The sequence below is a fragment of the Salvelinus sp. IW2-2015 genome, linkage group LG37 (genome assembly GCF_002910315.2).
Source record: "Salvelinus sp. IW2-2015 linkage group LG37, ASM291031v2, whole genome shotgun sequence".
Lineage (NCBI taxonomy): Eukaryota > Metazoa > Chordata > Actinopteri > Salmoniformes > Salmonidae > Salvelinus > Salvelinus sp. IW2-2015.
In genome coordinates, this window is record NC_036876.1 from 3,951,423 (window position 1) to 3,977,602 (window position 26,180).

At 42.3% G+C, this 26,180-nt stretch overlaps 1 protein-coding gene across 1 annotated transcript; it reads left to right on the forward strand.

Moving 5' to 3' along the window:
- Window positions 1-13,924: 13,924 nt before the first annotated feature.
- LOC111960416 (transmembrane protein 256) lies at window positions 13,925-18,695 on the forward strand. Its single transcript, XM_023982408.2, has 4 exons — window positions 13,925-14,081; window positions 14,484-14,521; window positions 16,554-16,634; window positions 18,216-18,695. Exons 1-4 carry the CDS (start codon window positions 14,000-14,002, stop codon window positions 18,357-18,359), a joined length of 345 nt encoding a protein of 114 aa, XP_023838176.1. The 5' UTR covers window positions 13,925-13,999; the 3' UTR covers window positions 18,360-18,695.
- Window positions 18,696-26,180: the final 7,485 nt, after the last annotated feature.

Genomic DNA, 26,180 nt, shown 5'->3' on the forward strand with positions numbered 1-26,180 from the left:
GTTACAAATGAATAAACAAAACATACAGTCAATAATACAGTAGAAAATAAGTCTATATACAATGTGCAAATGAGTGAGATAAGGGAGGTAAAGTAAAAAAGGCACTGGTGCGAGGTAAATACAATGTAGCAAGTAAAACACTGGAATGGTAGATTTGCAGTGAAGAATTGCAAAGTAAGATAAATAATGGTGTGCAAAGGAGCAAAATAAATACAGTAGGGAAGATAGTTGTTTGGGGCTAAACTATAGATGGGCTGTTGGTACTAGTCTTTGTGTGCAGTATCTATGAGCTGCTCTGACAGTGTAACGGCGTTCCTCCTCCTCTTCATACGAAAGGGGGAGCAGGGATCGAACCAAAATGCAGACTTGTGATTTGACATGATATTTATTAAAGTAAAGACGACCACACGAACTTCACTTTAAAACTAAACAAAACAACAAACGAATGTAGACAGGACCTGGACGTGACTTACACTGTAACACAAGAACGCACGAACAGGGAAATGACTACATAAAAACCGAACGAAAAAATGAACAAACGAGAACCGAAACGTCCCATATGGTCAACATGAGACAGACTAACTGGCACGGGAGACACCACCCACAAACAAACACTGTGGATACCTACCTTAATATGATTCTCATATCAGAGAGATGGAAACCACCTGCTCTATTGAGAACCATATTAGGTACCATAACCAACATAGAAAACAGAAAACATAGACTGCCCACCCAAACTTCACGTTCTGACAACTAAACACAACAAAACTACAGAAAACAGGTCAGGACGTGACAGACAGCTGGTGCTTAAAAGCTAGTGGAGGGAGATAAGTGTTTCCAGCTTCAGAGATTTTTGTATTCGTTCCAGTCATGGCAGCAGAGAACTGGAAAGGAGAGAGCCAAAAGGAAGAATTGGTGTTGGGGTGACCGACTGAGATATACCGCTGGAGCGAGCGCATGCTTATTCTGTGTTGTTGTATGTGTCGAATTGCTATGCTTTATCCTGGCCAGGTCGCAGTTGCAAATGAGAACTTGTTCTCAACTAGCCTACCTGGTTAAATAAAGGTAAAATAAAAATAATAAATAATGACAAAGTAAAAACAGATTTTGGGATTTTTTGTAAATGTATTGAAAATAGAAAACTGAAATATCACTTTTACGTAAGTATTCAGACCCTTTACTCAGTACTTTGTTGAAGCATCTTTGGCAGCGATTACAGCCTCGAGTCTTCTTGGTCATGACGCTACAAGCTTGGCACACGTGTATTTGGGGAGTTTCTCGCATTCTTCTATGCAGACCCTCTCAARCTCTGTCAGGTTGGATAGGGAGCGTCGCTGCACAGCTATTTTCAGGTCCCTCCAAAGATGTTTGATCGGGTTCAAGTCTGGTTGGGCCACTCAGGGACATTCAGAGACTCGTCCCTAAGCTACTACGGCTTTGTCTTGGCTGTGTGCTTAGGGTCGTTGTCCTGTAGGAAGGTGAACCTTCCCCCCAGTCTGTCCTGAGCGCTCTGGACCAGGTTTTCATCAAGGATCTCTCTGTACTTCGCTCTGTTCATCTTTCCCTCGATCCTGACTAGTCCCCCAGTCACTGCAGCTCGATCCTGACTAGTCCCCACAGCATGATGCTGCCACCACAATGCTTCACCGTAGGGATGGTGCCAGGTTTCCTCCAGAGGTGATGCTTGGCATTCAGGCCAAAGAGTTCAATCATGGTTTCATCAGACCGGAGAATCTTGTTTCTCATGGTCTGAGTGTCCTTTAGGTGCCTTTTGGCAAACTCCAAGTGGGCCTTTTACTGAGGAGTTGCTTCTGTCTGGCCACTCTACCATAAAGGCCTGATTAGTAGAGTGCTGCAGAGATGATTGTCCTTCTGGAACGTTATCCTATATCCACAGAGGAATTCTGGAGCTCTGTCAGAGGGACCATCGGGTTCTTGGTCACCTCCCTGACCAAGGCCCTTCTCCCCCGATTGCTCAGTTTGGCCGGGCGGCCAGCTCCAGGAAGAGTCTTGGTGATTCCAAACTTCTTCCATTTCAGAATAATGGAGGCCACTGTGTTCTTGGGGACCTTCAATGCCGCAGACATTTTTTGGTACCCCCCCCAAAAAAAATCCTGTCTCGGAACTCCACGGACAATTCCTTCGACCTCATGGCTTTGTTTTTGCTCTGACATGCACTGTCAAATGTGGAACCTTATATAAACAGGTATGTGCCTTTCCAAATCATGTCCAAATCAATCAAATTGACCACAAGTGGACTCCAATCAAGTTATAGAAACATCTCAAGGATGATTAATGGAAACAGGATGCACCTGAGCTCAATTTTGAGTCTCATAGCAAAGGGTCGGAATTCTTATGTCAATAAGGTATTTCTGTTTTTAATTTTTTATGCATTTGCAAAAATGTCTAAAAACCTGTTTTCTCTTTGTCATTATGATGTGTTGTGTGTWGAATGATGAGGGAAAAAAATATTGAATACATTTTAGAATAAGGCTGTAACGTAACAAAATGTTGAAAAAAGGGAAGGGGTCTGAATACTTTCCGAATGCACTGGACTTTTTGGAGTTTAATGTTATATTTCCCCTCATCACTCGACATTCTGTGTGTCCAGTGGTTAGCTGGTAGACTGCTGTTGTAGCTGTATGAAATGGCTGGCTAGCTAGCTAGGTATGCCTATGTAAACAAATCCACAAAGGCGGAGTGACTCTAGGCTTGTTGAGAAAGGGGGCAGGGGTGGGGAGGGGGGGGTTGTTTGAAAATAGCCTAACTGTTGTTGTAATACGCCAAGCTTCCACAATGTGGGAGAAAAATAGCGTTATCTCCTTTAACATCAGCTCACCATGCTCCTTTACACATGTAGAACCCTCTGTGGAAAGGGTTCTACATAGAACCCAAAGGGGTTCTACCTGGAACCAAAAAGGGTTCTTTAAAGGGTTCTCCTATGAGGACAGCCAAATAACCTTTTAGGTTCTAGATATCACCTTTGTACAGTACAGTTCATTGATATGGGTCAGGCCAAGCAGAGCCATATACAGCAGAAGAACAAGTACCAAAGCAACTGCCATCAATGAGCTACACAATTTAAATCTACAGGTACACAGCTTCATCTAAAATCAGGTACAAACAAACACATCAATTAAGTTTCCGTGCCAGTTAAATGTTGATTAAGCATGAGATGATTGAAACCATGGGTTTAGTATGCTGCTGGATGCTGCTGAGTGAAGAGAAGGGAATGTATTTATTTTAATGCAATAACATTTACTTAGCCTGTAACAGAGTTGCTGGCCTGTGCTTTTTCTAATTGGTGCCAGTGGCTAAATCCTATCCATTTGCATCGACCTCCTTTGAAGACAGATGCAGATGAGCCAAACAAGTTCGCTAATTATGCCGGAGCGGAGCACGCCGAGGAGTGTGTGTGTGTGTGTGCTCTGATTGCAACGCAGTCTGTGTGAGAGAGATAGAGAAAAAGAAAGAGAGAAAAAGAAAGAGAGAGAGAGAGAGAGAGAGAGAGAGAAAGTGTGTAAAGTGTGTGTGTGTGGCTGTGGAGCCAAGGGGATATACAGCCTGACATTTAACCAGAGTTCACCAGACACACCAATCATGAATGGAATCCCAAATTAAACTAATGCTATAAATTTACATAACTTTATATCACTGCACAAACACATTGCATGTCCAGCCCGGCGGCCCCACACCAACACCCTCAGTAGGTACCAGAACTATACTCGACGGCTGTAGAAGGAATTACCTATTGGGAATATAATTCTGAGAAATAAACTTTAAAATACCCCTTATGGACAATATGGTTTAATCCACAAAACCCAATGTTCTTCCATCCCATCATTACCAAACAACAAGCAACAGTCCAGTTCAAATATGCAGATGGACACACGAATCTACACCCCACGATACCTAATCTCCACTCATTGGGCTGGGGTGCGTGATGTGCTGGTTGTGTCCTGGCCGTCTAATGGCTGGTGTTGTATCCCCCAGCCCATGGACTAATGGCAGTCGACAGGTCTGTCTCCACTGTGCACTGTGGTTGACACACACACACACACACACACACATTGTCAAATTGTCCTGGAAATTCTAATAAATAATGAGGAGAGACAAGGTCAATCACCAATCAGGATATTACTTTATTCAAAACGTATTAATAACATCGATTAATTATTGCAATAATGAAGCTCGTCGACGACCCACCCGTAGGTGATTCATTGAGAAGCCCAACGAGCGGATTTGAGCCACAGCATTTTATAGCAAAGTCCATCCTCCTGGATGTTCATGACAAACAACATATGTATGGAATGGGTCACAAGGTTAAAATTTGTACGAAAGATACAAATAATTCACAGCAAACAGCATCTGCAGTAAAGACTTCTCATTGTGTAGAAACCAKGGTCTGGCCCAGAGCCATCTCTCCCTGGTGCCTTCCAGTCAGGCACACAGACACTAATCATGCTATGGAATGTTGTCTTTATCACCAATCCATCGTAAAATCCACTGTCTGTGGTAAATCCCCCAGAGGCCCACTTTCAGTTCACACAGACACAATAGAGTTATAAGAACCCTCTATTATGTTGCATAAAACAACCATTTGATGCAATAAAAGTATTATAACAATCTTGTAATTTCTGTTCTGACACACACACACACACACACACTCCACTGTACATTGGGCTTATATGTGTGATGTACAGTGTAGCAGTGAGTGAGTGTAGAACAAGCAAAGTGGTGGCAGGATGCTACTGATACACTAGGAGCAGGACAGTGAGATGTTAACCCCTCTGGAAGATTTTAATGTGACACATCGTTAGCACTCACAATAGGATGCAGTCTACCCTCTAAAACATATGCAAAATGCATTCTCCCGAGAAAATGCTTAGACATCTTGGACATCTATCAGCATCTTGATGAGAGAACMTATTTTAGAGAGGATCTACCCACTATGAAACATTCTAAACGTGATAGTTACCCTTTCATTGTCAAGGCATTTCTTTGTTCAGCTGTCAATGTATTGTTAATGCTTTTATTTTTTTTGAAGAGTCGCTTCTGCAATAGCAACAGCTAGCGGGGAGCCTAATAAAATAGCTACATAAAAAATAATGAAATAACTTAGGAGTTCATTTGATTGACGTAAAGCAGGTCAGGCAGAATGAARAGAACTAGTAGAGGGCTACCTGAAATGACACATACACACAAAGCTGATGTAAGCCTATTTAATTCCCAGGAACAACTATTTAATAACATTTCTGTTACAAGGCAATAATAGTGCTTTTGTTAGCTATGCGTATTGAGCTCACTGTTCAGTTCATTCCCTGGTAGTTTTTTATAGGCAATGTTCTGTGTCGTGAGCTTCATGGCTTTACTCGTGTTGAATAGCTCCTTGAATAGCTCCATCACGACACGGCAGGCTCACACACACACACACACACACACACACACACACACACGCCAGGGGCAAATTGCCTGAAGATATCTGCCGCTGAACTGAAGCGCCCTAAGACGGAAGAGGAGAGGCTCTCTGAAGTGAGATATATGTTTGCTTTTGAGGAACCTTACAGGAGACAGCTGCTGTGACTTACAGACCATTTGCTGCTTGTGAGGGAAAACAAGATGTAAAGCAATACTTTTCTGTGGTCCTTCCTCCATCTGTGTCTGGCTGGCGCGRGCCAAATTGAAAAGAACCTGTGGACTGTAATGAAAAGAGATAGGGTTTCATGGTGTAACCGTGTAAGCAGGGGACATAGAGTGGGGCAAAAAAGTATTTAGTCAGCCACCAATTGTGCAAGTTCTCCCACTTAAAAAAATGAGAGAGGCCTGTAATAAATTCATAAAAAAATCCTACAATGTGATTTTCTGGAATTCTTTGTCTCATTTTGTCTGTCATAGTTGAAGTGTACCTATGATGAAAATTACAGGCCTCTCTCATCTTTTTAAGTGGGAGAACTTGCACAATTGGTGGCTGACTAAATACTTTTTTGCCCCACTGTATATTGGCTACACACACGCAGACACTGGCAACTCAAACGTATGCATATACACCAACACACGTACGCACCCACACACCTACACACGCGTTAACGCACACATGACACACTTACAGGGATACAATGAAGCCCTTTATCTACTTCCCCAGAGTCAGAAAAACTTGTAGATACCAKTTATATGTCTCTGCATCCAGTTTGAAGGAAGTTGCTARCTAGCACCATCAGTAACTAGTGTTGGGGCAATGATCAGAAGTCATTGCACTAATGCCAGTTAGAATTGGCTTGCAAAATTACCTCTAACTTTCCTCATACTGGGTACATTCACACCAATGCAAACTAACCATGACACATGAACACACTGCCAGACCCCTCAGACGAGAGAGAGAGAGAGAGAGAGAGAGAGAGAGAGAGAGAGACAGACAGACAGAGAGACAGAGAGAGACAGACAGACAGACAGACAGACAGACAGACAGAGAGACAGAGAGAGACACAGAGAGGCAGAGACAGAGAGAGAGAGACCTATCTCGCAGATGAGGGAGGAAGGGAAGCCACAAGGCTTGTTTTTAATTAAACGCTAATTAAAAAGTGTTAATGACAAACATTGTATTAACATTCCTTACACATGCTTCTCTGTCACCCAGGATTTGATAGGATTTGATAATACATGCGGATGACTGTTTTTTGGGGGGTTCTCAGCTACATGTATGTGCTGTGACCCTCATTAACATCAAACTGCTAATTGCCAATAATGTAGGCCTACCCACATGGAAAAATACTATAATGTACACTATGGAAGGAATACTATAGTGTTCCCTGTAATGTTTTTTCATGTGGGTAGGCCTACATTATTACAGTTGTATTTACAGTTTACTATAGTATAAATACTGTAGTATATATTTTTTGGGGTGCATTTTCTATAGTAATTACTGTAGTGTTTTAGTGGACAGTAGTATAATGTTGTAATTACTGTAGTGTTTTAGTGGACAGTAGTATAATGTTGTATTTACTGTAGTGTTTTTGAACCATTACTGTAGTATTTACTAWAGTGYTTTWGTTTTATTATCTTTGACATAGAAGTGGGGGGTTTTCTCCTTGATGAAACCTACAAGAGACATTTTTTTAAATGACATTTTCCATAACCTGTAGGTAGGTAGGTATGGGTTTTGAACGGAGACTTCAGGGCTCTTTTTATGTGTTTTTGCAGACTGTATTGTTTTTGAAAACATTCCTGTAGTATTTACAACAGCATTTTGTTGGGGATAATACTATAGTATTCTACAGTATACTACAACATTCTATACTAAGTACTACACATGATCGAGGGATACTACAGTGTATAGAGTTCTACAGTATACTACAGTTGACTAAAGAATCATATAGAAAGTATTGTAGTATTCTGTAGTAAATGGTAGTATGTTTTTTATGTGGGTAAGCTTTCTGGACAAATCTGCACAGTGGTCGAGACAGTAAAATAGCGCCCCCAGCTGGTCAACACAATTGTTCCACTTCTCAACCAGGAAAGATACAAGCAAATGTCTTATATTATGTAGAAAAGTAAACAACATTATCTTTCCAACATTTCCTGTTGACAGTGAAAATAGACTAGGCCTATATTCAAAATGTATTGTAACAAAGAAAAGGAGCTCACTGCTTGTGAAACATAAGCATTTTGATTTGTAATTGCATGAGCCATGAAGTGAACACTAACACAACTCTCTTCATTGAGTCCCTGTAACTTTGTCTAGTTTTAGTGTGYAGTCTGTAAGGCAATAATGGAGGGTTGGACAGACTAAGCCTTCTCTAAAGCTGGGTAACGTTTTAGAGTGAAAATGAAAATGGGAGAGTAGTGCTATAAATAATTTATGTGAACCGCATTGCTGTAATTCAAGCAGTCCTATGAATTATGGATTTCAAATGTAGCTCTTAAAACAGTCAAGGTAAAAAAGCTTGTTTTATATTTTATTTTAGCTGTGAATTTGAGGTTAGGCGGGTCATAGACAAGAGTGTGAGAGCTTTTATGCAGCCACTCCCCACCTCCCAAGGTTAACATTTTTAAGGCCATGCTGAGACAGGTCCCRTTTTACCTGTGTACCTACAGTACATTGTCCAGCAGACAAATTACAACTATTGCCTACGCTCACATGACTGTGTTTTGTTGACTGTGCATAAGGCCCATTCAGAGCTAGGRAAAAAAAGTGTTCAAGGTCTCTGCCGCTTCCGCTTGAAACAAGCTTCAAAATGTCCTGAAATTACAGGAGCTCGTCCCTTTCAATTAGTTTAAAGCTAGAGTAAACACTATGATGAAAAATTAAGTGGGGGSCTGTCAATGTTTTGACCACTAGTTGGCCCCCCTAGACCCCCACACWTCCTCAAAACCATCTTTCTGCTCCATATGTAAATGTATGTTTTTAAACTGCAGTGCTTTATGCTTTATGATGCATGTAGCTAGGTTTCCATCCAATTAGTGACAGATTTTCAATTGAATATTCCGAAGTCTCCATAGAAAAAAAGGTGCGTTTCCATCGATTTGACTTGTTGCGGATAAAAGGCTGTGCGTGATGACATAGTCGCATAAAAATAACTCATGTACCAAATAAAAAATGCAAGTTAAATGGGTTTTCATTGCATTTTGAGGGTTTTGATACAAAAAAAATGTGTGTTATGTAGTGGAACGTGCCCACTCACGTGCACTCTAACCAACAGCTCGCAGATACAGTGTGAGTATAGCCTACATGAGGAGATTYTTTTGACAAAAGAGTGATATGGTTTTTATTTGTCAAACGGCAGCCAAGCATCRATCATCATGTCACCAGAATGAGACCCTGGATATTTATTGGAAAGGAGCATCAAGCTCATCGCTATGCACCTTCACCACCCTGTGAAGTTCATCACAACTTATTTCATATGTACTTAAAGGTAGACTCAGCGATAGGACGTAGATGCAGAAAGTAAACAGCATAGTGGATCAATTCCTGCAACAACTAAGAGCGTTGAAGCTTGAGKCTCAACTTCTCCTCTGTTTTGGTGCCTGGATACCATGCTGTGAACAGCGTGAAGCGAACYCTGCCACATGCACAGATACTGTGTGTGACTGTGTGACAGCAAAGTCTTGCATCTTGCTCATCTCAATATCTGCGTTGCTGCTYGTGGCAACGTCATTTCACTGAGTCAACCTTTAATAAACTGCATGCTTTCCCGAATATTAGTGGGAGGACCACACAACATATCATCGCTTGACTCCAGGTTTACTTCGATATATGATAGTTATTATATCAATATTTGCACATAAAGGCATTTCCACCACCATTTCTCGAATTATTAAYTTTACATGCCTTTTCCATCAGGCTTGTCATGACATTTAAAAKAAAATGTTTTTACATACTTTACTCGCATAAAAAAAGTTMGATGGAAACCTGGTTAGTGTGTCTGAAACTTTGTGTGCTTCTATTTTGGCCATGTCTTTCTTGTAAAATAGATTGTTATGATTGTTATGTTATGTGACTAGCAATTTCTAGTGATGTTCTGTTTGATACCGGAGCTCCGGGACATGCATCGAAATTGCAAAGCAATTTCCTTCAAAGCAGTGTGCCGATAGGCTGTATCACTTTTTTAGAAGCACGTCATCAATAACGTCCAAATCTTAATTTGATCATGTGCTTTTTYAAACCGTGGGAGAATCTCAATTGAATACTCCTCGCATCCTCTCTTCGCTCTCCTCGCCTCGTTCTCAAAACCCTGTGATRTTGTGAGGTTGGACCCAGGTGCAGAGAAGAGACCTGATGAGGAATCAGTGGCGAAGGATAAACATAATACTTAGAAACGGTAGCCGCAGGATCACAGTACACTTGAAAACAACAAACACTAAGTCTCAAAATCTCACTCAGGAAACGAACACACACAGAAAACAATTCAAGTTTATGCAAAGGACAACAGAAAACACGCTTCTTTTGACAGAGAAATCATAATGAGTAAATTGGACACACCTGAGTGTTGTTAATGTCTCTAGGACGGTCTTTGCCGCCCTCTGGTGACAGGTGGAACCATGACAAACCCATTGGAGGAGAAGGTAAGAGGGGAGGGACCTTTGACTTTCTCATCCAATGGGTTTTGAGGAGGTRAGGGACAAGAACAGAGGATTTGAGCAGTATGCAATTGAAATTCTCACTGTGCTGCAAAATGCAAGATCCCACAGATTTTTACGGTTCTTTCTTAGATTTCTAGCTGCTTTCAAACACAGAACTCGACTGGACAATGTACTTACAAATGTAGTTAGGATTTTTTACAGAAAGTTAACCTGACCAGTCGCTTAGCAGGTAGAGTTGGGAACTATGGAACATTCAGGGACGCCAGGGTATGGGGTTGAATCCTGGAGAAGGCACACTTTTTAGAAAATAGTGTGATGTGAAACCACACTTTCTGCGCATTGTTGTTCCAATAATTGTTTTATTTMGTCAACTATAAGCTTATGTATTAAGTATCCTAAATAATGCCATAGATTCACTGTTTTTGAAAAATAGTAAACTTGAAGGCAAAAAAAGGAAGCMTGATGGCGCCGGAGGGGAAGGCTGCCGTCTCATTGGATCTTAACCAGCCATGCCATTTTGTATGTTTTTTCACGTTGTTTGTAACTTGTTTTGTACATAATGTTGCTGCTACTGTCTCTTTTGACTGAAAAGAACTTCTGAACATCAGAACTSCGATTGCTCACCTCAAACTGGACGAAGAGTTCTTCTTCAGTGAGTCGGAYGGGAGGGATATAATACAGACACCCGRCCAGATCCCTGTTATTCGCTGGAGAAGGAAACATAGATTCGCGGAAAGAGATCGGGCTGCCTTGTGAGGATCAGGCAACGAGTGGCTAATCTGCCCATGCCTTCCGTAGTGCTAGCTAACATTCAATCGCTGGAAAATAAATGGGACGAACTGAAAGCATGTTTATCCTACCAACGGGACATTAAAAACTGTAATATCTTATGTTTCACCGAGTCGTGGCTGAACGACGACAATAAGAACATACAGCTCACGRGTTATACACTCTATCGGCAAGACAGAACAGCAGCCTCTGGTAAGATACGGGGCGGGGGCCTATGCATTTATGTAAACAACAGCTGGTGYACGATATCTAAGGAAGTCTCGAGGTTTTGCTCTCCTGAGGTAGAGTATCTCATGATAAGCTGTAGACCACACTATCAACCTAGAGAGTTTATCTGTATTTTTTGTAGCTGTCTACATACCACCACAGACTGATACTGGCACTGAAACCGCACTCAATGAGCTGCATACTGCCATAAGAAAACAGGAAAATGCTCATCCAGAGGTGGCGCTAATAACACTGAAACATGCATGAGAGCATCAGCTGTTCTGGACCACTGTGTGCTCACACTCTCCGCAGCTGATGTGAGTAAGACCTTTAAACAGGTCAACATTCATAAGGCCGCAGGGCCAGACGGATTACCAGGATGTGTACTCCRAGCATGCACTGACCAACTRGCAAGTGTTTTCACTGACATTTTCAACCTCTCCCTGTCTGAGTCTGTAATACCAACATGTTTCAAGCAGACCACCATAGTCCCTGTGCCCAAGAACACTAAGGTAACCTCCCTAAATGTCTACCGACCCGTAGCGTTCACGTCTGTAGCCATGAAGAGCTTTGAAAGGCTGGTCATGGATCACAACAACACCATTATCCCAGAAACCCTAGACCCACTCCAGTTTGCATACCGCCCAAACAGATACACAGATTATGCAATCTCTGTTGCACTCCACACTGCCCTTTCACACCTGGACAAAAGGAACACCYACGTGAGAATGCTATTCATTGACTACAGCTCAGCGTTCAACACCATAGTGCCCTCAAAGCTCATCACTAAGCTAAGGACCCTGGGACTAAACACCTCCCTCTACAACTGAATCATGGACTTCCTGACGGGCAGCCCCCAGRTGGTAAGGGTAGGTAACAACACATCAACCACACTGATCCTTGACMCAGGGGCCCCTCATGGGTGCATGCTCAGTCCCCTCCTGTACTCCCTGTTCACTCATGACTGCACGRCCAGGCACGATTCCAACACCATCATTAAGTTTGCTGATGACACAACAGTGGTAGGCCTGATCACCGACAACGATGAGACAGCCTATAAGGAGGAGGTCAGAGACCTGACCGTGTGGTGCATGGACAACAACCTCTGAACATGAGCAAGACAAAGGAGATAATTGTGGACTACAGGAAAAGGAGAACAGAGCACACCYCCACTCTCATCAACAGRGCTGTAGTGGAGCAGGTTGAGAGCTTCAAGTTATTTGGCGTCCACATCACCAACAAACTAACATGGTCCAAGCACACCAAGACAGTCGTGAAGAGGGCATGACAAAACCTATTCCCCCTCAGGACACTGAAAAGATTTGGCATGGGTCCTCAGATCCTCAAAAGGTTTTACAGCTGCACCATTGAGAGCATCCTGATGGGTTGCATCACTGCCTGGTATGGCAACTGCTCGGTCTCCGACCGCAAGGCACTACAGAGGGTAGTGCGTACGGCCCAGTACATCACCGGGGCCAAGCTTCCTGCCATCCAGGACCTCTATACCAGGCGGTGTCAGAGGAAGGCCCTAAAAATTGTCAAAGACTCCAGCCACCCTAGTCATAGACTGTTCTCTCTGCTCCCACACGSCAAGCAGAACCAGAGCRCCAAGTCTAGGTCCAAGAGGCTCCTAAACAGCTTCTACCCCCAAGCCATAAGACTCCTGAACATCTAATCAAATGGCTACCCAGACTATTTGCATTTCCCTCCCCCATAGAAAATCTCACTTTTAAAAGTTCATATTCTGTTAAATCATACCCAAATAATGATGTTGACTCACCCTATACTCGTATCCGTGACTAAAGCATAAACTGGAGAAAAAAAACACTTCAAAAACCCCACCGTAAACTCTTATCTCAAACAGACCATTTAAAAAATGCTTGCTATTTCCTCATAGAGGATGATGTCATCCTTCTGAGGGGGATGAGCTGGGCAATTAGAGGTCGACTTGCATGTTTATTTTTTAATGACTGGTATACGCCCACATCATTCTGTTGTTGGGGGTGTGCCCACACCATTCCAACACAGAAAATTGGCTTTTTTAATGTACTTAATTACCATTTTTTGGAAGGAAAACTTTTTCACTCATATTGTAATTAACTATAGGCCATATTTTATAGAAATCTGGAAACACTGGACAATTTCCTTAACTTTGGGCAAAAACGCAAAAATAACAGCTTTAAACTATATATCTTATCAATGCACCATCATACCAGGTCATTTAATGCTTAAAAAAGAAATATGAATAAGATATTTGTCACGGAAGTGCCATTTCTCACCGTTCTCTGCAGCTTCCGTCCAAAAACAAATCATTTGAAATGAAACTTGACATCAACACATACTGGGGCAGGAGTTACTGGCTAGCTACAAGTGTTAAGAGTTGGACCGTTTTTGTGCCCAAAGAGGACTTTTAAAGCTCCTGCAATTCTACACATTTTGCCATTGCTGATAACGTGTTCATGTGCTATCTGGAGGACCCACGATAAAATTAATTATTGGGGGGGGGGGGAATCTGCCTGTTCTGCACATTGGGGGCGACATTTCCCCCCATCCCATGAGGCAATTTCACCTGTGATAAATAGCATAASTTTATAACAATGTCTGAAGATAACAGAAAAGTACTGTTTTATGTGCAAATCAGTGTTGTGTTTGTGGTGCCATTCCATATGGCTTTGTCGGAAGAGATCTGACAATGAACCTAAAATATTATTAGGCTATACAAGGACATTTTCCTTTGCCATAATGAGCCACAGTTATATAAAAGTTATATAAAATGTATACCGGACATTGGAAACTGTAACACGATGGGTGCCATTTTGGTTCAGTAAACAATTCTACCGGCGGATGTGCTCTCCCAGAAGAGGGCCCTACGGCATGCAGTTTCCTTTATCTTTCACAGTCATTTATCTGCTTGTAAAATTTAGCAATGACCGCGTCTTTGGTTGTGCAGAGGTTAGCAGGAGTGTCCGGGGCGCTTGCTGTCACGGCTGGGGCATACGGAGCTCACGGTAGGAATTCACGTCTTCGTAATTGTGCGGGGCATAACAACCAGATTAAATTATTGTGTAACGTTAGTGAACTTTAAAAGTTAGGCATGTTGTTGTGTATGCGCTGCAGGACAGGCTTATGTCACTCATTGGGCCATGTTACTAGAGCTAAATAATAACAATGTATTTAGCTATATGTAGCCTACTGTGTGCTTTCCGGCTGCCGTTTTCAAGCTACTGTAAATGACGCACATTAACCGAATGAAAAGGTGTGTATTGCAGGCTCCTGATGGCTAAACATTAAGTTACACAAATAGGCTTCACTGTTCTTGATATCACATGACATGACCACCGGTTTTATGTGGCGCTGCTATTACTGCAGCGGCCCTGGTCCTYTACAATATCTCCTATATGTTTATTCAGGTTTCAAAAACAAAGATCCAGACGATTACTCGATAGTGGTAAGTGTTGTTTCATATGCTATTTAAGCAATAAGGCACAAGAGGGTGTGATATATGGCCAATATACCACGGCTAAGGGCTGTTCTCTTGCACAACTCAACAGGCTGTGGTATATTGGCCATATATCACCCCCCCCCCGTGCGTTATTGTTTAAATAGCATTTGCTATTATAAACTGGTTACCAATGTAATTAGAGCAGTAAAAATATATGTTTTGACATACCTGTCATACAGTTGAAGTAAGAAATGTATCTACACCTTATGTAAACTTCCGACAACAACACACAGTACCAGTCAAAAGTTTGGACACATCTACTCATTCAAGGGTTTTTCTTTATTCTTACTATTTTCTACATTGTAAAATAGTAGTGAAGACATCAACACTATGAAATAACAGATTTTTAATCATGTAGTAACCAAAAAAGTGTTAAACAAATATATTTTAAATTCTTCAAAGTAGCCACCCTTTGCCTTGATGAAAGTTTTGCACACTCTTGGCATTCTCTCAACCAGCTTCATGAGGTAGTCACCTGGAATGTCTTTAAATTAACAGGTGTGTCTTGATAAGTTAATTTGTAGAATTTATTTCCTTAATGCGTTTGAGCCAATGTGTTGTGACAAGGTAGGGGTGGTATACAGAAGATAGCCCTATTTGGTAAAAGACCAAGTCCAAATTATGACAAGAACAGCTCAAATAAGCAAAGAGAAACGACAGTCCATCATTACTTTAAGACATGAAGGTCAGTCAATCTGGAAAATTAAGTACTTTGAAAGTTTCTTCAAGTGCCGTTGCAAAAACCTTCAAGTGCTATGATGAAACTGGCTCTCATGAGGACCGCCACAGGAAAGGAAGACCCAGAGTTACCTCTGCTGCAGAGGATAAGTTCATTAGAGTTACTAGCCTCAGAAATTGCAGCCCAAATAAATGCTTCATAGTTCAAATAATAGACACATCTAAACATCAACTGGAGGCTGCTTGAATCAGGCCTTCATGGACAAAGAAACCACTACTAAAGGACACCAACCAAGAAACATGAGAAATGGACATTAGACCAGTGGAATTCTTTCCTTTGGTCTGATAATTCCAAATTTGAGGTTTTTGGTGTCTTTGTGAGTTGCAGAGTAGGTGAATGGATGATCTTTGCATGTGTGGTTCCCACTGTGAAGTATGGAGGTGTGATGGTGCTTTGCTGGTGACACTGTGATTTATTTAGAATTCAAGGCACACTTAACCAGCATGGCTACCACAGCATTCTGCAGCTATACTCCATCCCATCTGGTTTGGGCTTAGTGGGGCTATCATTTGTTTTTCAACAGGACAGTGACCCAAAACACACCTTCAGGTTGGGTAAGGGCTATTTGACCAAGGAGTGATGGAGTGCTGCACCAGATGACCTGGCCTCCACAATCACCCAACCTCAACCCAATTGAGATGAGTTGGACCGCAGAGTGAAGAAAAAGCAGCCAACAAGTGCTTAGCAAATGGGGGAACTCCCAGGCGAAGCTGGTTGAGAGAATGCCAAGAGTGTGTAAAGCTGTCAAGGCAAAAGGTTGCTACTTATATTTTGATTTAACACTTTTTTGGTTACTACATGATTCCACGTGTTATTTCATAGTTTGGAAGTCTTCGCTATTATTCTAAAATGTAGAAAATAGTACAAATAAAGAAACATTTGAATGAGTAGGTGTGTCCAAACTTTTGACTGGTATTGTGTATATACACACACACAATTACAAACCGGATAGTATGGGTACTTGATGCTGATTGGCTAAAACGGCATTCCAGCTGTGTTTATGTCAGACGATATACCACAGGTATGATGCAAAAATACTTGTTAGCTGTTCTATGTATGTTGGTAACCAGTTTATTAAAGCAATAAGGCATCTCAGGGGTTTGTGCAATATGGCCAATATACCACACTCCTGGGCTTATTGCTTTAAAATAACCAATATTAATATATTGCAAAGTTATACCACCCTGTCAACTTATTTTCCAGACAGTTCTGGTCTCTAATGTATCTACCTCTCCTCAGCTGTATGAGACGGCCAACAAGTACCACTTCTACCACAGCATAGCTCTGCTGGGGGCCTCTCGCTGTAGGAAACCTGCTGTGGTATGTAGTGTGTAGCTCGCTCCCATCATTTATAATTACAGAATTAACTATTGAACACTAGTGTTGTAATAGAACATACGGTGCCTTCAGAAAGTATTCATACCCCTGGACTTATTCCACATTGTGTTACAGCCTGAAATCAAAATGGATTAACCCATCTACACACAATACCCAATAACGACAAAGTGGAAACATATTTGTTGAAATTAAATGCAGAAATATTTACATAAGTATTCACACACGTTAGAATCACCTTTGGCAGTGATTATAGCTATGAGTCTCTCTGGCTATGTAAGAGCTTTGCACACTTGGATTGTACAATATTTGCACATTATTCTTTAAATTCTTCAAGCTCTGTCAAGTTGGTTATTGATCATTGTTAGACATCCATTTTCAAGTCTTGCCATAGATTYTGAAGCCAATTTAAGTCAAATCGATAACTAGGCCACTCAAGGAACATTCAATGTTGTCTTGGCAAGTAACTCCAGTGTATGTTTGGCCTTGTGTTTTAGATTGTCTTGCTGTGTGTCTGTAAGGAATGCAGAATGAACCAGGTTTTGCTCTAGGATTTTGCCTGTGCTTAGCTATATTCCATTTTATTTTTATGCTAAAAAAACTCCTTGCTGATGACGATCATACCCATAACATGATATAGCCACCCCCATGCTTGAAAATATGAAGTGGTACTCGGTGATGTGTTGGATTTCCCCCAAACATAACGCATTGTATTCAGGACATAAAGTGAATTTCTTTACCACATTTTTTTGCTTTTTACTTTTGTGCCTTATTGCAACCAGGATACTTGTTTTGGAATATTTGTATTCTGTACTCTGTAAAGGCTTCCTTCTTTTCGCTCTGTCAGTTAGGTTAATATTGTAGATTAACTACAATGTTGATCAATCCTCAGTTTTTTCTTTCACAGTCATTAAACTCTGAGTTAGGAAGGACGTCTGTAACCTTTGTAGTGACTGGGTGTATTGATACACCATCCAAAGTTATTTTCACCCGTCTACCAATAGGTGTCCATCTTTGCGAGGCATTGGAAAACCTCTTTGGTTGAATCTGTGTTTGAAATTCACTGCTCGACTGAGGGACAGATAATTGTATGTGTGGGGTACAGAGATGAGGTAGTCATTCAAAAATCATGTTAAACACTTATTGCACAGAGTGAGTCCATGCATCTGAACTTATTCAGGCTTGCCATAACGAAGGGGTTGAACACGTATTGACTCAAGACATTTCAGCTTTTCATTTTTAATTAATCAGTAAAAATGTCTTAACATAATTTGACATTATGGGGTATTGTGTGTAGGCCAGTGACACAAAATATAAATGTTGTAACAACAAAGTGGACAAAGTCAAGTAGTGTGAATACTTTCTGAAGGCACTGTAAATATGTATCTCTATGGTCTATTATAATCCTCCGCCTGCATGTATTCTCCATTTTTGTTTGCATTAGTGATTTGATGTCCAAGTACATCTATTTTCAGATACTGTATGCCACATTCTGAGACGGCTGTGTGTACGTCTTAAATGGTCAGCAGGGAAGCACACAGTCACTTTCCCCTCTTCTCTCTGCAGGCGGGCGCCCTCCTGGTAGCAGGCATGGGGGCGTTCTGTGGCTCCTTGTATCACCAGGCCCTGACGGAGGACCCTGTCCTGAGGAAACTGGCTCCTTACGGGGGCATGTTCCTGATCGCTGGCTGGCTGGCCATAGCCATCTGAACTCTGACATTTTAACCACTGACCCCTACTTGGACCCTACTGGTGGTGAATGACCTCTCTACAGGACACAAACTGACTTATGTTCAGAGAAGAAGGGGCGTTGGTAAAATGTCACTTATCTAAACCCTGCTGTTGTTCTGTCATGGGTGTAAAGAGAAGATAAGGTTGTGAGGGATCACTTTTGACATTTTTCCGTCATCACAGGCTGCAACGTACCCGTGACTTAAATGTCTCTGTTTTTGTGTTTGGGTGTTAACGCACACATGTTTCAGTTTGAATGGATCCGAAAGACTAATGTATATTAATCCTTTATCATAAATAAACCTCTTGAAAAGAGTTGATGATCACTTCTCTGTAACCCCTTATTCCTTCTGAGGAAGCCTTCTCATAGTGAATGTCTCTATGGCCCCTCAGCATTTGATCTTCTAAGTACCGGTGTACAGAGAACACGGAGTTCATTAACCACTGGCCTCACTTTAGCCGGGGCTACGTTCCTTCAAACCTATCTGTATTCAAATTGGAAGTGAGATTCATTGAAGCGCTAATTCCTTCCTTCATTCCATCCTCCCGTTTCCTGATTGTAGGCTGTGTGTGTGAAGGCCGTCTGCGCAGGGATCTTTTGAAAATTGCTTTATAAATCTCCATGTCAATTTGCAGGGGGTGGCTCGACGCTCATAAGCCAGCCGACTGACTCAGAGTCCATTGAAAGTAGAAATCCTATTGACTAAAGCACATCCCAATGAACTTTGATCACGACTCATAAAATGTTCATTAGAAGACCGATTAGTGGGCTTTGGGGAAAACGGGGTCAGGCTATCAAACTGCGATTGTTATCTCTGGAATGGAAACACTGGATACACAAGTTAGTTAATTTGGGCTCCTGAGACAAGGAGAGGAAACAGGAAAATGTATAGACTGTTTGTGTGGGAGGGATGCTGGAGGCATCTGTCTGCACATTTTAAGTTGAATATGTGAGATGGTGCCATGGACAGAGGAGAGAGATCTGCACCATCATAATGTGTTCAGAATCCATTCACACTCACCCAGCCACATCACATTGTGTTTCCCTCCACCTCCTGGTTGCTGACATTTTGGGCGTGCAGCGTTGGGACTTCACACACACACTCCCAAACAGTCACTCATTACTGAAGCAGCACAGTATCCCCTCGTTAGAATTGATATCCCTGATCACAACGTTCTGCTCCAATACGCTGTGTTAAAACTCCCTTTTTTTGGTTTCTCTTTCTCTGGTCTCTCTTTTTCTCCCTCTCTCTCAGGCTGTGTCCCTCGCTCTTGGGCTCAGTCTCTCTAAGGGCCTGTGCTTCACACTTTCTCTTTTGGTCTCTGTTCACTATCCCTGTCTTTGTTTTTGCAGGCCAAAGAAGTCACTGGCCAATGAGGATTCACCCTGTGAGTTTATTGCCTCAGCAATAACCTCTGCCGTTCATTCTGTGTCCTCACTCTGCTTTTATTATCCTAAAGTTGTGAGGCTGGGCACAGACTGTAAAGCAGGTTGCAATGCAATTAGCCCTTTGGCTAAGGGGTTAGGAATAGTGTTCTAGCTATAACTGGACCTCTCTGGTGTAGTGGGCGGGTGGGTGGGAGAGAGAAGGGAGATATTGTTAATTGTATCTCAAGGGAGTTTTGCTTCACAACTCTCTACTTTTGTTACACTGTAGAATGTATTAATTAGTTTAAAGTATTTTTTTTATTTGTTTCTCTCTCACACCACCAAACTCAGTTAGGTAATTACCTCAGAACTGGGCTGTGTCCCAAATGGCATCATATTCCCTGCATTGTGCACTACTTTTGACCATGGCCCTTAGTGCTCTAGTCAAAAGTAGGGCACTCTGAAGGGAATAAGGTGCCATTTGGCATGCAGACCAAGCTTCTTTAGGGAGAGCTCTATGGCCAATTGATTTCTTGGTTGTGGTCAGAATGAGCGTGAAGCTTGGCTGGTGTAAGACTATCACTCATACAGTCTGTCTGAATGCTGGTGGGACTGAGAGGAGAGAGAGACTGACGACTAGGTGGGAAGATGTGCTTCTCAGGATATTTTCCTCTGAATAAAAGTGTGAAATGAAACTATGCCTATACCACCCGACACGATTACCCAAAGCCTCTCTCTCTCTAATACATTGAACACACACACACACTATACTATTGAGAGAGCACAGCAGAAACTAATCCTCTCTCTGAAGCATCAATTCACAGTACACAGCAGCCCACACATTGAAGCGGAATAATATGTAATGGCTGTTCAAAGCTCTCACACCACTGCTCCCTCCTGACCTTTACAGACCCTTAAATGGTTAGCACCATCACACTTTCAGGTAGATCATCATCCCCTCACTTCAATGGGCACCGAGCCTTCGCATTAAACACTGGCCAAGTCCCAAATGACCTACATAGTGAACTACTTTTGACCAGGACCCATAGGGTGCCATTGGGACTCAGCTACTGCCTCTTTCTCTCTATCCCATTGCATTACTGCAATTGAGGCTTCTATACAGGTTAGACACTATGCATGTGTGGCTAAGAGGAGTATGTATGAAAATGCATATAAAAATTCCCCCAGCAACCACCCAATGATTGCTACCTTTGCGGGAATGACTGAGGCTGCAGAGTAATGTTGACAAATAAGTAGACAGCATTCACACACAAATCGTATKTCATAGACATAAACTGTAGCTATAAGTGCTGCCCCCTCACCCCTCTCTCTCTCTGTCTCTCCACCACTTTCCTCACTTTGTCTTTGATGAATTTGCTGATGGATAGAAGAATTTGAGAAGTGGTTCAACAGATTCCAGTTCCTGGTTGGCTTTAGGTCCTCTTCTCTTCGGTCTCTCCTCCATTACCTCCACTGGGCCAATTATCAGCCTCTCTGGTATGGCTTCAAAGGGGGAGGTATTTCAAGGTGACACCAGCAAAGATGGGGTGATGGAGGGGAACTGGCAATGGTTTGAAGAAATTTTGATCACTTTGCAAATCTCTCCCCTCCTAAAGAAAAAGAGCAAAGGAGGAGAGGAAAGAGTTCAGAAGCTGTCAGAGGCAGAGCATCTCGTTCTGCAAGGGGAGCCTGTGGTGTCCCTTTGTCTTTTCAAAGCAGAGGACTAGTTCAGTCGCCATCTCTCCCCCTTGTTCTGCATACAAGTAGAGGTGTCACTTCACGTCAGCTGTGTGGAAGCTTTATTTTGCATATTTATTTTTTATTTAACTAGGCAAGTCAGTTAAGAACACATTCTTGTTTACAATTATGGCCTACCAAAAGCCTTCCTGTGGGGACGGGGGAATAAAAATATAGGACAAAACACACAATGACAAGAGAGACACCACAACACAACCTAAGAGAGACCTAAGAACACAGCAGAAGGTAGAGACAACAATACATCATGTGTAGCAGCCACAACTGTCAACAAGAGTGATTGGGTCTTTGAATGGAGAGAAAAAAACTCTAGTTTGAGTTTTTTCTGCAGCTTGTTCCAGTCACTAGCTGCAGCGAACTGAAAAGAGGAGCGACCCAGGGATGTGTGTGCTTTGGGGACCTTTGACAGAATGTGACTGGCAGAATGGGTGTTGTATGTGGAGGATGAGAGCTGCAGTAGGTATCTCCGATAGGGGGCAGTGAGGCCTATGAAGGTTTTATAAATAATCATCAACCAGTGGGTCTTGCGACAAGTTTACAGAGATTACCTGTTTACAGAGGAGTATAGAGTGCAGTGATGTGTCCTATAAGGAGCATTGGTGGCAAATCTGTTGGCCGAATGGTAAAGAACATCTAGCCGCTCGAGAGCACCCTTACCTGCTGATCTATAAATTATGTCTCTGTAATCTAGCATGGGTAGGATGGTCATCTGAATCAGGGTTAGTTTGGCAGCTGGGGTGAAAGAGGAGCAATTACGATAGAGGAAACCAAGYCTAGATTTAACCTTAGCCTGCAGCTTTGATATGTGCTGAGAGTAGGACAGTGTACCATCTAGCCATATTCCCAAGTACTTGTATGGGGTTACTACCACAAGCTCTAAACCCTCAGAGGTAGTAATCACACCAGTGGGGAGAGGGGCATTCTTCTTACCAAACCACATGACCTTTGTTTTGGAGGTGTTCAGAACAAGGTTAAGGACAGAGAAAGCTTGTTGGACACTAAGAAAGCTTTGTTATAGAGTGTTTAACACAAAATCCAGGAAGGGGCCAGCTGAGTATAAGACTATCATCCAACTGCCTGAGCTATGTTGTTGATGTAAATTGAGAAGAAAGTGGGGCCTAGGGTCAAGCCTTGGGGTACTTCCTTGGTAACAGGCAGTGGCTGAGACAGCAGATGTTCTGACTTTATACACTGAACTCTTTGAGAGAGGTAGTTAGCAAACCAGGCCAGAGACCCCTCAGAGACACCAATACTCCTTAGCCGGCCCACAAGAATGGATTGGTCTACCGTATCAAAAGCTTTGGCCAAGTCAATAAAAATATCAGCACAACATTGCTTAGAATCAAGGGCAATGGTGACATCATTGAGGACCTTTAAAGTTGCAGTGACACATCCATAACATGAGTGAAACCAGATTGCATACCAGAGAGAATACTATAGACATCAGGAAAGCCAGTCAGTTGATTATTGACAAGTCTTTCCAACATTTTTGATAAACAGGGCAAAATAGAAAGTGGCCACCTTGATCTCCCCCTTTAAATAAAGAACGCACCTGGGGCTGCCTTCCAAGCAATGGGAACCACCCCAGAGAGGATAGACAGGCTAAAAAGGTCAGAGATCGTTTGKCATGGATAGGGGCTGCAACCTTAAAGAAGAAAGGGTCAAAACCATCCGATCCAGATGGTTTCTTGGGGTCAAGTTTAAGGAGCTCCTTTTGCACCTCAGACTCAGTGACTGCCTGCAGGGAGAACGTTTGTAGCTGGGCAGAGGAAAAAGAGGGAGAAGCATCAGGGCTAGTCGCATAAGAAAGGTGGGAGATGAGGAAATGTTGGACGGGGAAGGAGGCATGGCTGAGTCAAGTAGGACTCCTGACATAATGAAGTGGTGATTAAAGAGCTCAGCCATGTGCTCCTTGTCAGTAACAACCACATCATCAATATTAAGGGACATAGGCAGCTGTGAGGAGGAAGACTTATTCTTTAACCTTTTTCCAGAACTTCTTAGGGTTAGACCCACAGAAAGAGAACGGTTCCTTAAAGAAACTAACTTTGGCCTTCCGGATAGCCTGAGTGCACTTATTTCTCATTTGCCTGAACGAGAGCCAGTCAGCCTGAGTATGCGTGTGCCGAGCCTATCACCAAATGGAATTCTTGAGGTGGATTAACTCAGATCACAGTCGAACCAGGCGCTGAACCGGTTTTTAATTCTCATTTTCTTTATGGGGGCGTGTTTGTTAACAATACCACTGAAAATCAAAAAAAAAAAAAAAAGTCCAAGCATCTTCAACCGAGCTAATTCTATACCAATCTACAGAGGCCAGGTCATGAAGGAAGGCTTGCTCATTAAAGTTTTTTAGCAAGAGTCTATGACAGACCAGGAAAGGTCGTTTCACTGAGCAGTCATTACGAACACAGGCTGTAAAACAGTGATCACTAAGGTCATTACAGAAAACACCAGACTGATACATGTCAGGATTATTTGTGAGGATAACATCAAGGAGAGTAGCTATTTCTGGGTGTTTGGAGTTATACCTTGTGGGATTGGTAATAATCTGAAAAAGATTTAGGGAGTCCCATTGCTTTAGGACTTGGTCATGTGATTTAAGCATGTCCCAGTTTAGGTCACCCAGCAGGACAAATTCAGACTTAGTGTAAGGGGCCAGGAGAGAGCTTAAGGCAGGTAGGGCACAGGCCGGTGCTGATGGAGGACGATAGCACCCAGCAACAGTCAACAAAGAGCAATATGAAAGTTTAATGCTTAAAACCAGCAAATCAAATTGTTTGGGGACAGACTTGGTGGAGACAACCGAGCACTGAAGGTGTTCCTTGGTAAAGATTGCTACTCCACCACCTTTGGAAGATCTGTCTTGCTGAAAAAGTTATAACCAGTGTTCAAAACACTCTTTCTTAACCATGTCTCAGTAATGACCAACACATCTGAATTGGAGCTGTCAGCCCACACTTTCAATTGATACATTTTAGGTAATTAGCTTCTAGTGTTAACGTGCAGAAAACCCAGGCTTTTACGAGAGTAGAAATCAATTAAGCAGATATCAGAGCACAAGTAAGAATTGAGCACAAGTCAGAATATCATCAGCAGTAATACAATCAGGGCACGGCAGAGGACACAGAGACCTCTTCAGTGTTGATTTTTTTATGACATTTGAATGTGCATCAGATAGCAACAAGATCATATTGTACAGCAATTTCATCAGGTAACATCAATACCAAGCCGGTGAGATGTGGTTAGAATAGGATGGGAGGCCAAGAGTCCGTGTAACCAATAGAGAGTCCCGAGTTTGGGAACAAACAGTCTGTTCTACGGTCGAGTAAACAAGCAAGTTCATAGTCAACAAAGCACGCAGGAGTCATGAGGCGAATCGCATAAAGCTCAATAAAAAATATAACGACTTGGGGCTAGCCATTGTAAGTTCAAAGAGTCACTCGACCCCAACAGTGCTTGTGTGCTGGAGGCGAGCGAAAGCTCGGGAGAGAGGGGGGAGTGTGGTGGGGGTACCTGTACCAGACAGGGGGAGACAGGCCAGGGCAGACGGTGAACAGATCGCCAGGTGGGATCAAAGCTGCAGTGCAGCAGGCAATGGAAGTAGGTGTCACACCCACTTGGGAGAAGCTTTTTTTCGGGACGCAGATTCCTTGTAGAAAATCCCAGCTAGCTAGCTAACGTAGCTGGCAAGTCTCAGTCCACTGTTTTTTTCCCACGTGGAAAAGTAGGTAGTTAGCTGACTATATCTCTTCAGTTTCGGTGAATGGTCCTTTACGACATCCAAACAAAGTTTGGACAACAGTCCTGTGGCTGTTGTATTTTTGAGATTGCGAGGAGGATATCTTCTGATGTGATCAAAGCAACAATATTGTTTCTTATTGAGGTAATTTACAACTGAAGTGTCCTGGCTACATATCAGTTCAAAATATAGATGAATCCAGGGGGTACTGTATTGTAATGACCTCTGAACAGCGGGAGGGGGCTTCAAAGGCCTCGGCATTTGGGAAGGGTAGAATGTGAGACTCTCCTGCCATTGTTGGGCTCAAGGGCTTTGACACCTCTCACTTCACACCTCAGTGCTAATTGAAGTTGCAGTCAGATCTGTTATGTCCTAGCAAGCTTGGTAGCCTTAACTTAGCATTCAGTCCTTACAAAGTAAAATATATCATTTTAATGTATTTTTCTGCTTGGCTTTAAAAGTAGCTTCAGAGTTAACATTACTCACTCAGTTCCAAGTTGGATGGTGTTTTCAGGTTTCTGTTGTGCTTCTTTTGCTGGTCGTTGGTTTGCCAGAGGATTTGCTGTATTGACATTGGAATTATCATGTAAATTATAAATTATAGTCCTATTAATTGCATGCAAATGCTTCATAATCATGTTAACCACCATGTTCTATTGGGAAATAATAATCTTGATTTTTAATTGTATTAGATTTATTTTTAATCACATTAGACTCCAACAGATTTGATAATCATATTACATCTCTGACCAGGGCTGTGCTGCACTGTCCTTATCTCAAGTGATCCACTTTACAGTAGTCCAGGGTTTCCCAATCCCCCAGCACTACACAGCTGTTTCAAATAACCAATTCATCCATCAAGCTTTGATTATTTTAATCAGCTGTGTAGTGCTAGTGTAAAAAACAAAAACAAACGTGCACCCTGGGGGGGCCT

Bases quoted from the DNA above. Each gene is read 5' to 3' on its own strand.
- LOC111960416 (XM_023982408.2), top strand. From the start codon at position 14,000: ATGACCGCGTCTTTGGTTGTGCAGAGGTTAGCAGGAGTGTCCGGGGCG. The intron at 14,522-16,553 runs GTAAGTGTTGTT...ACCTCTCCTCAG, and splicing joins CAGACGATTACTCGATAGTG to CTGTATGAGACGGCCAACAA. The intron at 16,635-18,215 runs GTATGTAGTGTG...TTCTCTCTGCAG, and splicing joins GCTGTAGGAAACCTGCTGTG to GCGGGCGCCCTCCTGGTAGC.